At 38.4% G+C, this 13,711-nt stretch overlaps 1 protein-coding gene across 4 annotated transcripts in view; it reads right to left on the bottom strand.

Annotated features, from left to right (window-relative positions):
- Positions 1-13,711, bottom strand: part of TTC7B (tetratricopeptide repeat domain 7B) — a 265,844-nt gene extending 252,133 nt beyond the window's left edge. For all 4 annotated transcript variants that reach the window (XM_074996636.1, XM_074996633.1, XM_074996637.1 and 1 more), the window contains exons 1-3: positions 13,559-13,711; positions 3,966-4,120; positions 2,598-2,766 (exon numbers count right to left, since the gene is read on the bottom strand). In XM_074996636.1, the coding sequence (XP_074852737.1) occupies positions 2,598-2,766; positions 3,966-4,120; positions 13,559-13,679 (445 nt within the window). In that variant the 5' untranslated portion in view covers positions 13,680-13,711. The remainder of the gene's footprint in view (positions 1-2,597; positions 2,767-3,965; positions 4,121-13,558) is intronic.

The following is a 13,711-nucleotide window of genomic DNA, read 5'->3' as shown; positions in this document are numbered from 1 at the left end:
ATTCCCTGGGATTTATCATCTGAGTTGACTGATCAGGCTTTTGGAGCCTCTCCCTACTTTGCACTGGGGTTCCTGGTCTAGTTTTCCTCTGTTGGAGTCCCACCTGACTGTTCAACTCTCAGCCCCAGGACCTAATGTCGCTAAGGACAACAGACAGGATGCAGCTTGGGAACAACTTGCCATCTGCCGAACCTGGGAAGACTGCTCACATATACAACACTGCTTGGATTTGACTCTGTACTTTAATGAGTGTTTTGTCATGCCTATAAGGGTGGAGGAGTCAGCATGGGGACATGAAGTGAAAGCTCAGGCAGGGTTAAATTTTTGAGGGGATAAGTGACATAGGAACGAAGAGGAATGCAAAGGAGGAAAAACACTGCTTCCCACTGCCAAAACAATGGGAAGTGATAAAAAAGAAAGAGTAAGGACTGGAGCACAAGAAACTAACACTGTTCATGAAAGCAGAGAAAACCAGCAGCAAGCAGTGAGCAGGGAAAGTCTGGCTAGATCTTGTGGTTCCAGAAAAGGTGATCTGCCTCTGGGAGAGCAGCCCAGGCATCTAGAATTGTGGGAGACCAGGGGTTCCAGAAAAGGGATGATAACCAAGAGAATCAGTTGACGGCTTCACTATGCTGTCATGTTTTTGAATTACGCTGAAAATCCAACATACGTCTTTTTAGATTTCTGTTAAGAAGTATAGTAAGAATATCCTCAATTCTCTACCATTTCCTTTAATCTAAATATTACAACGATTAAGAAACATACTTTTCTCCCTTGCAGGAATCAAGATTGCTATTTCCCTCACCTTTGTCTACAATAAACCTGATACTCATTCAGAACTCACCAGGCAACTAAGTTGATGGAAAACAGCCTGTTTCAAGACTAATGTTAGAAACATTCTTTGATCAGTTGTCAGAAAATGCAACCGAACCATCTCCTGAAAGACAGCAAACACAACTTGTAACACTGTATTCATCCAGGCATAACAAGAAATTTTAAATGCATTTCAAAACCTGGATCTAACACACCAGTCAAGCAAAAACATCCAAACACAGCACATTCCATAAACGATGCCACTTAAACTATGCATTCTCAAAACACTGACCCGGCTACAAGCTGTGTGTAGCGCATAAAAGAAGCCTCTAAATTGAAGTGGTACTGCCATCCTTAGACACAATATGAGCATTACAACTTTCATTGATGTGATGCCACCCGGAAAGAAAAATTAAGACAAATTATTTGAATACATTTGTAAAAAACTCCCATCAGCACAGACTCATAATAAAATTCCACAGAACAAAAAGTGCCTCCCTTTCATACCAGTTACTTTTATTTAATAATTACTATGATTATTAATACATATGATCATTAGTGACAAAATTTATGCTAGGCACTTTAGTGATTAGTAAAAGTTATTGCAAATAAACTCCTAAGCTCTAATAATGGCTCTACTCATATCTGAGAAACACTATACTAATAATTTAAATTCTGTAATATACCTCAATTTTGAAAAACACTTTCCCGTTTACCCAGTTGCGAGGACTGACTGGTAAAAGAACATTAAGATACTCAAAAGAAACAAGCTTCAGTTGTGCAAAGTGTCATTAACCTTACTGTACAAAAATGTCAACTAGACATCCAGATAATTTTAAAAAGGAATTTAAAAATTACAGGTTTAGTATTTCACACGAGTCCCAGTGTCAGGGACATGCAGTTAGAGCACTTCTACTAATGTCTATCAATTGCTGCTGCAGAAAATGGGGAGAGAGGTAATACCAGGGAACGCAGGAGGACAAACTACAGCCAGTGGCCCACATCCAGCCGGTCAGACCCTTCTGTTCAGCCCATAACCTCCCACCCAGGAAGGCTAGCCCATGACCCCTCTGTCTGTCGTCTCTTCCCACACAGAATCAGCACTAGCATCTGGGCAGCATACACCCACCAATATCTGTACCCAGACAAAGTTGGAACCCTCTAGCCAGGTGATGTTCATAAAAAGTAGACTTGACTATGGGTCTAGCAGTAGCAGGATGCGTGAAAGATCTAAATTAAAAATAGCGAATGATGGCACAAGAGAAATACTGAGACTGACTATGCGAAGAGCTTTTGAACACACAAAATAAGTGGGGGGGTGGAAATTATTTTATTTAATTACTTTTAATTATAGTAATAGCTGGTGCTATGTTTTAACTACAGGAAATAATTTCAGACAAGTGCAACATTTAGGGTTAGGGTGCAACTTTAACATTTGAATCTGTACTGAAAAATTACTAATATATATTTACCAGAAGTGTGGGGGTGTTACAATTAATATATAAACATTCAACAAATATGTTTTAGATGAATGTGTGGAGGAGGGAGGACTAGAACAGAAATGTCGACAGAAATAACAGTGCTGCCAATCTAGAGTGTTCTCAAATTAATCTAAAGGAATGTTTCTTTCAGATAACTCTCAGGCACTGATCACCTTAATAATTAAGCTCAGATTCAACTGATACATCATGGACAATTTTTGCTTCAGATGAAGATTATGAAAGTAAAAATATTTAATTTGAAAGAATCAACTCTAATTAACAAATACATACAAGCAATCTTACCTTTGGTGGAATATGCTTCTGCAATCATCCTCAGTCTATAAGGAGCCACTGCAACAAGCTGCAGGTCATCAACTTCAACCCTAGCATAAGTGTTAAGAGCTTCTTTGTAATCACCTTCCACATAGTTTAACTTGGCCATAATTAAGTTGGCTTCCTGTAAGAATTCTGGCTAGAAAGAAGAGGAATAAAATAAAAAACCCTGTTTATTCTGAGACAAAACACTTAAAAATTACAAAAAACGTCATCTACATCCTGGTAATTTCCATCATGGAAGCCTTTCCAACTGATTTTTCACTCCCAGGTGTGTGCGCACCCCCATGCGCACTCCAGATTTTCATATATTGTAATTGTACCCTTATCTTCCTTTATTGGCTGTTATGTTACACTGCAAAATTTCTGGGTAGTAAGAGTCTGCCATTTAAATATTTGCATAGCACTTCACAGATTAGAATCCTAATACTGAATGAGGGATGCCTATGTCATGCAGATATGAAGTAATAATACTTACTTCCCAGTAAAATGAAAAGAATTCATATGAAAAGAGATCAGTACCCTCACAGATTAGTTTAAGGAGGCCATAGAAGACACCTCAAAGATGGCTGTGGAAGATGACAAGTAGGGTATTGAAACTAGTATCACTGGTGAGGCAATGGGGAAAAGGGCAACTAAGTAATATACAAGGGTGGATAAATATGGACAGACAGAATTGTGACGTGCCTGGGAGGTGAGGACATATACATTCTGCACCCAACATTAAGCATTATAGTTTTATGCTAAATACCCAAATTAGAGCCAGAATGGGTTCCAAGTAGAATAGAGAATAAAACACCACCTAGGGTTTTCTTTCAAACACGGGAAATTTGCAGTTTTAGTACAATGCTGAATATTTACATTGATTTTGTCTTCTTAACAGAAGGGGATCTTTACTGGGGAAGGGGTGCTGTGAAGCTATTTCAGTAATGTTTGTGATGCACTTTGACATAATCAAATACAACGTACTATGGGAATGCAAGGTGTTATGTCTTGAATTGTGTTATCTGTGTCGAGTATCACATAACTGTGTGAACAAGCTGTTCATAACACATCTTGAAAATTCTTTATTTAACCATCTCTGAGGTCATTGATGATTTTCTTTTAAATGTTATCTTTCCCTCTTAGAATGAAAAAATTATATGAACAAAAATCCATAAGCAAGTTAAAGGTGTCAAATCATAACATCTTAAAGATATTTTGGAATTTTATTATGCTTAGCAAGAACTCTGTAACCAGAGAATCATCTGAGCTCTCAGAAGCTCTCATAAATTTTTTCAATTAACTTGCAAATCAAACTTTAATTTTATAACCCCTCATCCAGAATTCTGTGAATACCTTTAGGTTTCCTCTGTCAAGTGCTGCAGTGAGATGTTTCCTGACCTCGGTCAGCTTTGGCTGGGGACCCCGGGGACTAGTGCCCTGTTTTAAAGGATTTTCCTTCAAAAACTGTTCTAGTTTGGATTCCCCAAGGAGAAGTTCTGCCATGTCATCTATAAAGAGAAAAAGCATGTCAAAGGAAAAAGTCTTCACAACAGTAATAGCCATTCTATCCAACTGATATTTCACACAGATTACAGAAACATACAGCAGTGGAGGCAATTATTTTTAGGTATGGACTTTTAATGCAGAACTCATTGTAAAAGCACCATAAGGGCTTATGACCCAGATTTAATATGTCTTTATAAAAGTGGTGTTCATTACATTATTTTTCAATGTATAGTTTTAATACCTGTAGTAGCACTATAGAAGCAGTACAGACATGAAGATTACCTATTTGTAGTATTCTGCGTGAAATTGTCCTCTCAGGGATCACAGTCAACCCCTGTACTCCTCATGAGAAATAAGGGAGGTCGACAGGAGAGTTTCCCCGGTATAGATAGCCCAGTTAGCTGAGCGTAGATATGTCAATTTTAGCTATGTAATTGTCATAGCTAGAATTGCATGTCTGTGGCCAACTTACTTTGCCTCGTGTAGATGTAGTCTTAGTAATGTCTGTGAGCATATTGGTCTGCCCTACTTTTGTTTCTTTGGATGCAATAAACACGTGCCTGTAAAATATTAAAATCGGCTTCAGACGTAACTGACGTTCTAAGTTTAGGAGCATCTACTTTTGAAAAGCTGTAATGACCTTTTTGATTACAAATTGAAGCAATTAAAATAACAGTTAAAATGTTTTTGATAATTATAGAAAAACTATATAGGAAAAGATTTCCTTGTTTTGTGAAGAGGACTTTATAAGCATTACTTAGCCTTGTGAATTTTGTAACCTTATTCAGTTCTTATGGGTGATGAAGCAATACTAAAAGCCTCCTTAACCTGCTGGTTTTTTGGCAGCAGTTATCAATGGGTTCCTTATCTTTTACTAAATCAAAAGATCTTCTGTACTATGAGACCTTTTCAGTGAGGCTTAATTTAAGAACTGAAAAATTTAATTCAAAGTTATCAAATTCAGTGCACAAGGCGATTAGTTTGGTTATAACAGCTCCAATGACTATATTGTGCTAAAAGTCTTTTCTCGTCTATTTTTTAAAATATGTAAGTGGAAAATACTGAGTGAATTGATCTTTCAGGTAGTGCAGACATAGGCTAAGAAAGTGATTGTGTATCACTGAACCCAAAAACACTTTACAGAGGATTCATATCATAGGCATTACATAACAAATAGGCATCAAGCACTGATATGAGAAATTCTTGTGAACATACCCTGAAATACATAAATAGAATGGACAATTTTAAGCATCTGCAATGATGCAATAAGGTACAATTTATCAAAACTCAAGAATTAAGGCATGTTTTTAACATACTTCACATTGTATGATACTTTTTCACTTTACTATAGGCAGCTAATTACATACTTTCATTATTTCTTCAAACATGGCTTGAGCTATAATAGACTAGATAACTGCAAGCAATTTCCATTTAACTAAAGATTAAGGCTAATCACAAAGTATTCGGGATACAAAAGAAAACTCAATACTTAACACTAGACGACATATTTCATATTATATCCCCATGGATAAACCCTCATTTCAAATTTCACTGTAATAACCATTCCAATATCAATATGATAACCAGGTAACAACATCTGACAGTATAAAGCCAAGAGAGATTGCGAATAGAGGCCTCCTAGAGATGCACTTTCCCCAAGTAACTAGCCCCATTCAAGTAGAGGTAAGACATGGTAAACTCTGCACAAACTAAAAATAACGTCAACACAAGAGGTGTGTCAAAAAAATGTCCTCCAGAGCAAAAACATTCAGCCATGAGTTTACAGTAAAACTGTACTTCAGACATTTTCACAGACTCCAAGGATTCTGTCATCTGCCCTTCAGAGGAAAGATTACTGAGGACTTGTCTCCAATACAAGCAGATCAATACCGCACCTATTGGTCCACCAAGGATCACTCTCCTGTTGACTCCAGTATTCCACCAGAGTGAGATGATTAAGGAGAGTCAACAGGAGAGTTTTTCTGTCGACCCACTGCAGTGTGGACCCTGTGGTAAATAGATGTAAGCTATGTTGAGCTGAGTTATGCTTCTTACATAACTCATATTGTGTAGTTTATATAGACCTGTCCTTGTAGTGCAGACCTGCCCTCAAGATCAGTTCATATGGCAATTAAGCAGCCATGACTGACCCTTATGAGATAACTCTGGTGTAAGGGCTCAGGCTATGGGGACATAAAATTATGGTGCTGCTTTGTGTATTTCAAAAGGCAAACTTCAGACTTATAAGAAATGTTCCTGTCTCACTAAAATGTGTCAAAATATTTACTTTGTATTTGTGGAATGTAAATGCAACCTCACTAGAAACTGGTCAGTGGAGAGTGTTCTCTCTCGTACATAGTGTGGCATTTCACATCAACAAACATTTCTAGAAAATGGATAGACAACATATATCATTTCCTCTTATCTGAACTACAGAGGGTTGCCTCTTTGGAGCCCTTCATCACACTATTTTTCTATGAGACCCCACATCACAGTGCAATTCAGGAAGGTCAAATTATCAGTACCAGTGACATGGTGCTGGAAGTAGGTCTGCATCAGGAGGAAAATCCATGACCTCTGCTCACTTCATCCACTCAGTTGCTTAACTAAACTGACTCACTGATTTTGTTTCCCAAATATTAATAATACAAAAATTGTGATAATTCTCTTTTGTATAATCACAATATAAAATTCTAACAATTTATCTTGAGTTATCTGCTGTCTCATCACTATATAACGTCGTGAATTTACAACCTACAAGTGGCCCTATCATGATATTCAGTGTTTTTGTTAGAGCCCTCGTTCCGAGATTGATTTGACGTAAGATTCTCAGCTTTTTCAATTTTTTTCTAGCTCTCTTGTTTGTAGAGAAAAGCTTGGAAGTGTGAGCCTTAGCAACACACAACTCACATAAGTAAACTCAGAAGAACCCATAACGCGTTTTACAAGAATCAAATGATTTTGGAGTGCTTGACTCAGGGCTTTTTATTTATTTATTTAATTGTTTATTATATACTGTTGACTGTCTAACCATTAAAAAGTACTCTCCAAACAAAAAAGTAACTTCAAAGACTAATTTTGGCTACATGAAATGCTTAATCAACAGTGTTCCAGCCGCTGGTAGTGGCCACTATATTACCCAAATCAAATGGTGCCAATAAAATACTAGCAGTGAGAAACTCCTACCCTCTAATTCTCAAACTAATTCCATCTGCAGTCTCAAACAGGTCATTTTTACACATTCTGCTGACAGCAGAAGCCTATTTTTAAACTAACTTTTGCCCACACAGGCTTCACTGTAGTTCTGTAAGCTGTGAGCATTCTCTGTCCATTTGCAAATGATATTTAAGAATGCCAGTCAATTCAGTGTAGTTCAAAATGGAGAAAATCCAACTAATTTATCACCTTAAGTGGAAAAACAAAAAGCACAAACTCACTCTTACCACGTAATAATGTTTAACATTCAAACATTTCCACTTTCAAAGCTCTAAATGTTATGTACAAATAGAATTATAGAATCATACAACACTAGAACTGGAAGGGACTGCGAGAGGTTATCGAAGTCCAGTCCCTTGCTCACACAGCAGGATGAAGCACTATCCAGAGTCTCTAGACAATCCCTGATGGGTATCTGTCTAACCTGCTCTTAAATATTTCCAAAGATGGAGATTCCACAACCTCCCCAGGCAAATTATTCCAGTGTTTAACTACCCTGACAGATAGGAAGTTTTTCCTAACGTCCAACCTAAATCCCCCTTGCTGCAGTTTAAGCCCATTGCTTCTTGTCCTATCCTCAAGAGCCAAAAAGAAACATTTTTCTCCCTCCTCCTTGTAACACTCTTTTAAGAACTTGAAAACTGCTATCATATCCCCCTATCAGTCTTCTCTTTTCTAAACTAAACAAGCCAATTCTTTTAGTCTTCCCTCCTAGCTCATGTTCTCTAGACCTCTAATCACTCCTACTGTTCTTCTCTGGACCTTTTCCAATTTCTCCACATCTTTCTTGAAATGCAGTACTCAGAACTGGACACAATATTCCAACTGAGGTCTAACCAGCAGAGAGTAGACCAAAAGAACGAATTCTCATGTCTTGCTCACAACACTCCTGTTAATGCATCCCAGAACCATGTTTGCTTTTTTTACAACAGTTTCACACTGTTGACTCATATTTAGCTTGTAGTCCACACTGACCCATAGAGCCCTTTCTCCTGTACTCCTTCCTAGACAGTTGCATTCTGTATGCACGAAAATGATCGTTCCTTCCTAAGTGGAATATTTTGCATTTGTACTTATTAAATTTAATTTTATTTAGCTCAGACAGCTTCCCCTGTATGTCCAGGTCATTTTGAATTATGACCCTGTCCTCAAAAGCATTTGCAACCCCTCCCAGCTTGATACCACTTGCAAACTTAATAAGCACACTCTCTATGCCATTATCTAAATCATTGATGAAGATATTGAACAGAACTGGACCCAAAACAGACCCCCTGCAGAACCCCACTGGTTATCCCTTCCAGTCTGATTGTGAACTATTGTTAATTACTCTCTAACAACAGTTACCCAGCCAGTTATGTACCCCTCTTATAGTAGCCCCATCTAAATTGCATTTGCCTAATCTATTGATAAGAAGATCACCCGGACTATGTAAAATGCCTTACTACGTGCCTTACATCCACTGCTTCTCCCTTATCCACAAGACTTGTTGATAGAAATTACCTTCACGGTTAAGGTCTTGCTAGCTTTCTGTGATATGAAAAATTTTGACTCACACCTCCCTATGTATTCCTGGTTAGCCAAAACCAGACTAATGGAACTATGAATCTTCATCTATTTATCCAGTGTTCTTTTCAGTTAGCCAAAGTGCATTTGAGATGCCACAGATGGAGAAATCAAAGATATTTTATTTCATAAAGCTAAGTATATTTATTTTAGTAACACTGGATTTAAAAAAATATATTAATTCCAGATTTTTTATTTTTGTTCTATTTAGCCACTCACACACCCATAGAATTTTGATAACTGATGCCTTTGAGTTTTTGTGACCCTTGAGAACTGAGACAGATATGACAAAGTTCACAAACTCTGGTACAAGAACAGGTGAAAGCTGATTCATGAGCATGCTTGATGAAGTGAGGATTATTAAAAAGAGGTGTGAAAAGCCCATTACAGCAGTGATCAAATGCATGATCAAATGTAGAAGTTTAAAATATCCACCATTCCTCTAGAACTTACAAAGTGTACAACAGACTCTTCCCACTATCCATTACCTTTCGGTCTCAGAGAGAAGTCTAAATCAGACCACATTAACTCAGTGACCTTACATTATACACAAAGATTTTCTTGCACCATATAACCTCTTGTACTTAAAGACAATAGTAAGGGCCTGAGCTATAGTGTCTTCTCCATTTTGTGGACACGTAAATCACCTCTTTTACCTCCAATTTCTCTATGAAGCCTTCCAAATTCAACCCACCAAATGCAGAAATTAAATGTTAGCAAGCTGCAGTTGGAACTAAAATCTCTTTATTACGTATAATTCAAATCTGATTTAGTGTTCAAAATAATTTTTACAAAGTCCCATATCTATGAAGATTTTAGATGTTTTAAGCCAGCAATAAAAGCAGACTTCACAATTGAATATTAAATGAACAAATGTAAACAAAACAACCTAATTTATGTTGTAAACTCTATGTGATGTAGACCCTGTCCTCATAATCATTATACACATTTATATATGAATAAACTACTAGCTGCATCAATTTTTCACACACAAAACTGTCTAAAACAACAAAAGAAATTTCAAACCAAGAGCTTAATTAAAACAGAGTTACAGCTACAAATAGACTACACATTTATAACATTACTAAAGACTGGGCACTTAACAAAACAGGAAGGCTCCTTTACAAGAAACTCCTATATTCTGGATTTAGTATGATGATTCTTTCTCTGTGGAATCCCATAAGTTCACTTGAAAGCCTCATTTTCCCTACATCCTTCGTACTGTACCTTCAACCTAACATTTACTTTTATCGTAAAGCTACTCAGATATTTAATCTTCACCTAATCACCTTTAATGACTCCTCCACTTTCCACCCCTGTTTATCTTTTAGTTCTTTCATGGTTTAGTAAAAGGTTCATTCACCTTAAGAGATTAAAAACAAATCACTTCTCTCAAACAAGACTAACAACCACCAACTTCCAACATCATCTTTCCCCTCTCCCTCTCTGGTTCAGAGTTATTGTCTTTGCTGTTTATATTCCTGTCATCCTTGACTCTGAAATTTCTTCCTCTTTCCCTATGTTTTGTTAGGGTTAATGTACGCAATTAACTCAAAAATTAATTATTGTTAAAAATTAATCACAGTTCTAATATACCAAACACAGTACATACCAATATAGTTTTAAAATAGCAAATGAATGTATTAAATATTTGGATGGTTTTTTACATTTTCATTTGTATTGTATTGTGTTATAAATTAAATCAGTACACATTTTTATTACAAATGTTTGCACTATAAAAATGTTAAAAATAGTATTTTAATACACCTTATACAAGCACTGTAGAGGCATCTTTTTGTTCTGAAAGTGCAACTTACAATTGTATATTTTTGTTACATAACTACACTCAAAAACAAAACAAGGCAAACCATTTGAGCCTACAAGTCTTCTCAGTCCTACAAACAAGTCTATCTACATTTACAGGAAATAACACAGCCTCTTATTTACAATGTCATGAGAGAGTAAGAACAGGCATTTGTCTGACAATTTTGTAGCTAGCACTGCAAGGTTATTCACGTGAGGTATGATATATATTTGCATGCACCTTCATGCTTCAACCACCATTCCAGAGGACATGCTTCCATGCTGATAACACTTGTTAAAAAGTATGTATTAATTAAATTTGTTACTTCATTTCTTGTGAGAAAATTTAATGTCCCTTACATAAAAATGGCCATGCTGGGTCAGACCAAAAGTCCATGTAGCCCAGGGTAATGAACAGAACACAATCATCAAGAGATCTATCACCTGTTGCTCATTCCCAACCCTGACAAACACAGGCTAAGGCCATAACCCACATCATCCTGGCCAGCAGCCATTTATGGACCTATTCTATGAATTTATCTAGGTCTTTTTTCAACCTGTTAAAGCATGGGCCTTCACAACATCCTCTGGAAGAGAGTTCCAGGGTTGGTGGTGCAGTGTGTGAAGAACTACCACATTTTGTTTGTTTTAAATATGCTGCCTATTAAATTTCATTTTGTGACATGCGCCCCCCCACCCCAGGTTCTTGTATTATGGGGAAAAGTAAATAACACTTCTTTATTCATTTTCTCCACAAAAGTCTTGATTTGATAGATCACCTACTCTGTTTTACCCACATTCTGCCATATATTTAATGTTACAGAAGTCTCTGATGATGACCCAGAGTATGTTAATTTCAAGAACACTTCCACTGCAGATTTCACTTGACTGAACTACAATAATTGTAATAGGTGACTTGAAAAATACTATTTGTGTTTCCACAGTGCAAATGCTTATATTCAAAAACAAATTGAGCACTGTGAATTTTATTGTGTTGTAATTATTAAAATCAACACATTCAAAATGGTAGAAAGCTTCCAAAATATTTTAATGGTATTTGATTATTGCTTAACAGTGTAATTAACTGTGCAATCAATTTTTTAAATCACTGGACAGCCCTATTTCTTATGGACAACACTATCCATGTAGCTTGCTGTGTTATTGTAGCCATGATGTTTACAGGAGAGAAGATAAGTGAACTATTATTTTTACTGGACCAACTTCTGTTGGTAGAAGCAACAATTTTATGAGCTTCACAAAGCTCTTCTTCAGGTATGGAAAGGGAAACCAGAGTGCTCAAACTAAATACAGGCAGGACAAACTTTTAGGAATAAGTGTTTACACATTTTGGGACTTAAAATATAAGATAGCTAACACCTCTGCAGTCATGACAAAGGCTAAGTAGGGAGCTGGGTGTGTTACAAGTTAACCACAAAGCCAGAGTGTCTGCGAAGTCTATCCTTTCAGCGTCCAGCAAAATTATGAATTTAAGTTCCCATGCTCATCTCTTTGAAGGTTTTGGTGTAGTTTTCCTTTGAGTACGAGGGGTCAGCTACAGAATGACTCTTTTGAGAAAAACGTTCACCCACAATGATAGGAGGGGCTATTTTTATAATTTTTTCCATGTGGGCAAGTGAAATTCTCATAATCAAGCCTTTATCATGGCTCATATTCACTATGTTAACTATCTTCTCTACAGTCTGCCAAGTTCCACACCAAAGTACTTCAAACACTCCACAAAACAACTCCAACCCCAGTGCAGCCCATATCCCCTCCAAAATCACCATACCTACATACATATTTCTAAGCACAGGTATCTTATCTTTATTGGTGCAGGAGTCTTCTCTCTACATATCTTGCCAACTGAACAGCTTTCCTAGTTCTCCATGCCTCCGGGGCCAGGTTCAAATTCCTTCTCTAATTTTAAAACTGTATTTTGCAACTATATAACTACAACCTATTTATCAGTTATAGTTTGTACCAGACATTATGCAAAAACACTTGACATGTAGGGGCTGACTTTTCAAAAACACTCCTAAAAAGTAACCCACGCTTGTCCAAGTATTGAATGAATATAAACTGAACTGCTTCACGCACATTATTAAGCTGTGTGTCCCACAAGTCATGAGCTTAAAATACGTGCATCCTGATTTTCAATAGGTCTCACCAACAGTTCAAAAACTAAGATAGCCTGTCCAACTTCCAGCACAAGCAGACACCTCTGAGGGTTAAGAGGGTGAGGCCACTGCAAAAAAAGCCTTCATTTGAGAAATGTAATGCACGAGTTGAAAGAAATCTTTTAAAAGACCACTTGTGAGGTATTAACCTGATTTATGCACAGACCTATAGGCCCTGCTCCCACTGGAAAAGGCAACTAACCCAAATAAACACAAGCCGAGCCCCCCTCCTGATCCTTTTGCAGCTACTGACTTCATTTCTTCCTCTGAGGTCACAACCCCGCTCTCACCAGTACCCCACCCCACCCCGCCTTCCATTCTCCTTGCCCAGCCGGCGTGAGGCGCAAGCCTGCAGAAATCAGGCAGCCTTACAAGCGCCGAGTCTCTCTCTCTAGCCCCATCAACGCCCGCCAGAGCATCTCTGCCGGAGCGGCTCAAGCACCCGGGAAACCAAAGGCGTCAGCGCGAGAACCCCCCCGCAACCCCCGCCAGCCCGCGCGCGGTCGCTCATTCATTCCCTCTGCCCACTCCGCCCCGTGAAAGGTTCCCTCCCCCCTGCACCTGCCGGGCCGGGCCGGTGTAACCCCATTCCGGGGAGAGGCCCAGTTGGCAGCCACCGGCTTTACGTCCTCTCCTCCCCCGCACCCCCCCGGCCCGGCCAGGCCCCGCTCGGCCCCGCACCGTTGGCGATGAGCTTGGCCGACAGCTGCTTGACAAGCTCGGGGATCCGCTCCCATTGGCACTCGGAGCGGCAGCGCTCAATCTCCGTCTCCAACCGCGAGCCCGCCTTCTTCGTGGCCATGGCCGGGGTCCCCGGGGGGCGGCGGCGGCACT

The sequence above is a fragment of the Carettochelys insculpta genome, chromosome 6 (assembly GCF_033958435.1).
Source record: "Carettochelys insculpta isolate YL-2023 chromosome 6, ASM3395843v1, whole genome shotgun sequence".
Taxonomy (NCBI): domain Eukaryota; kingdom Metazoa; phylum Chordata; order Testudines; family Carettochelyidae; genus Carettochelys; species Carettochelys insculpta.
This window is presented reverse-complemented; position numbering and strand designations above follow the sequence as displayed.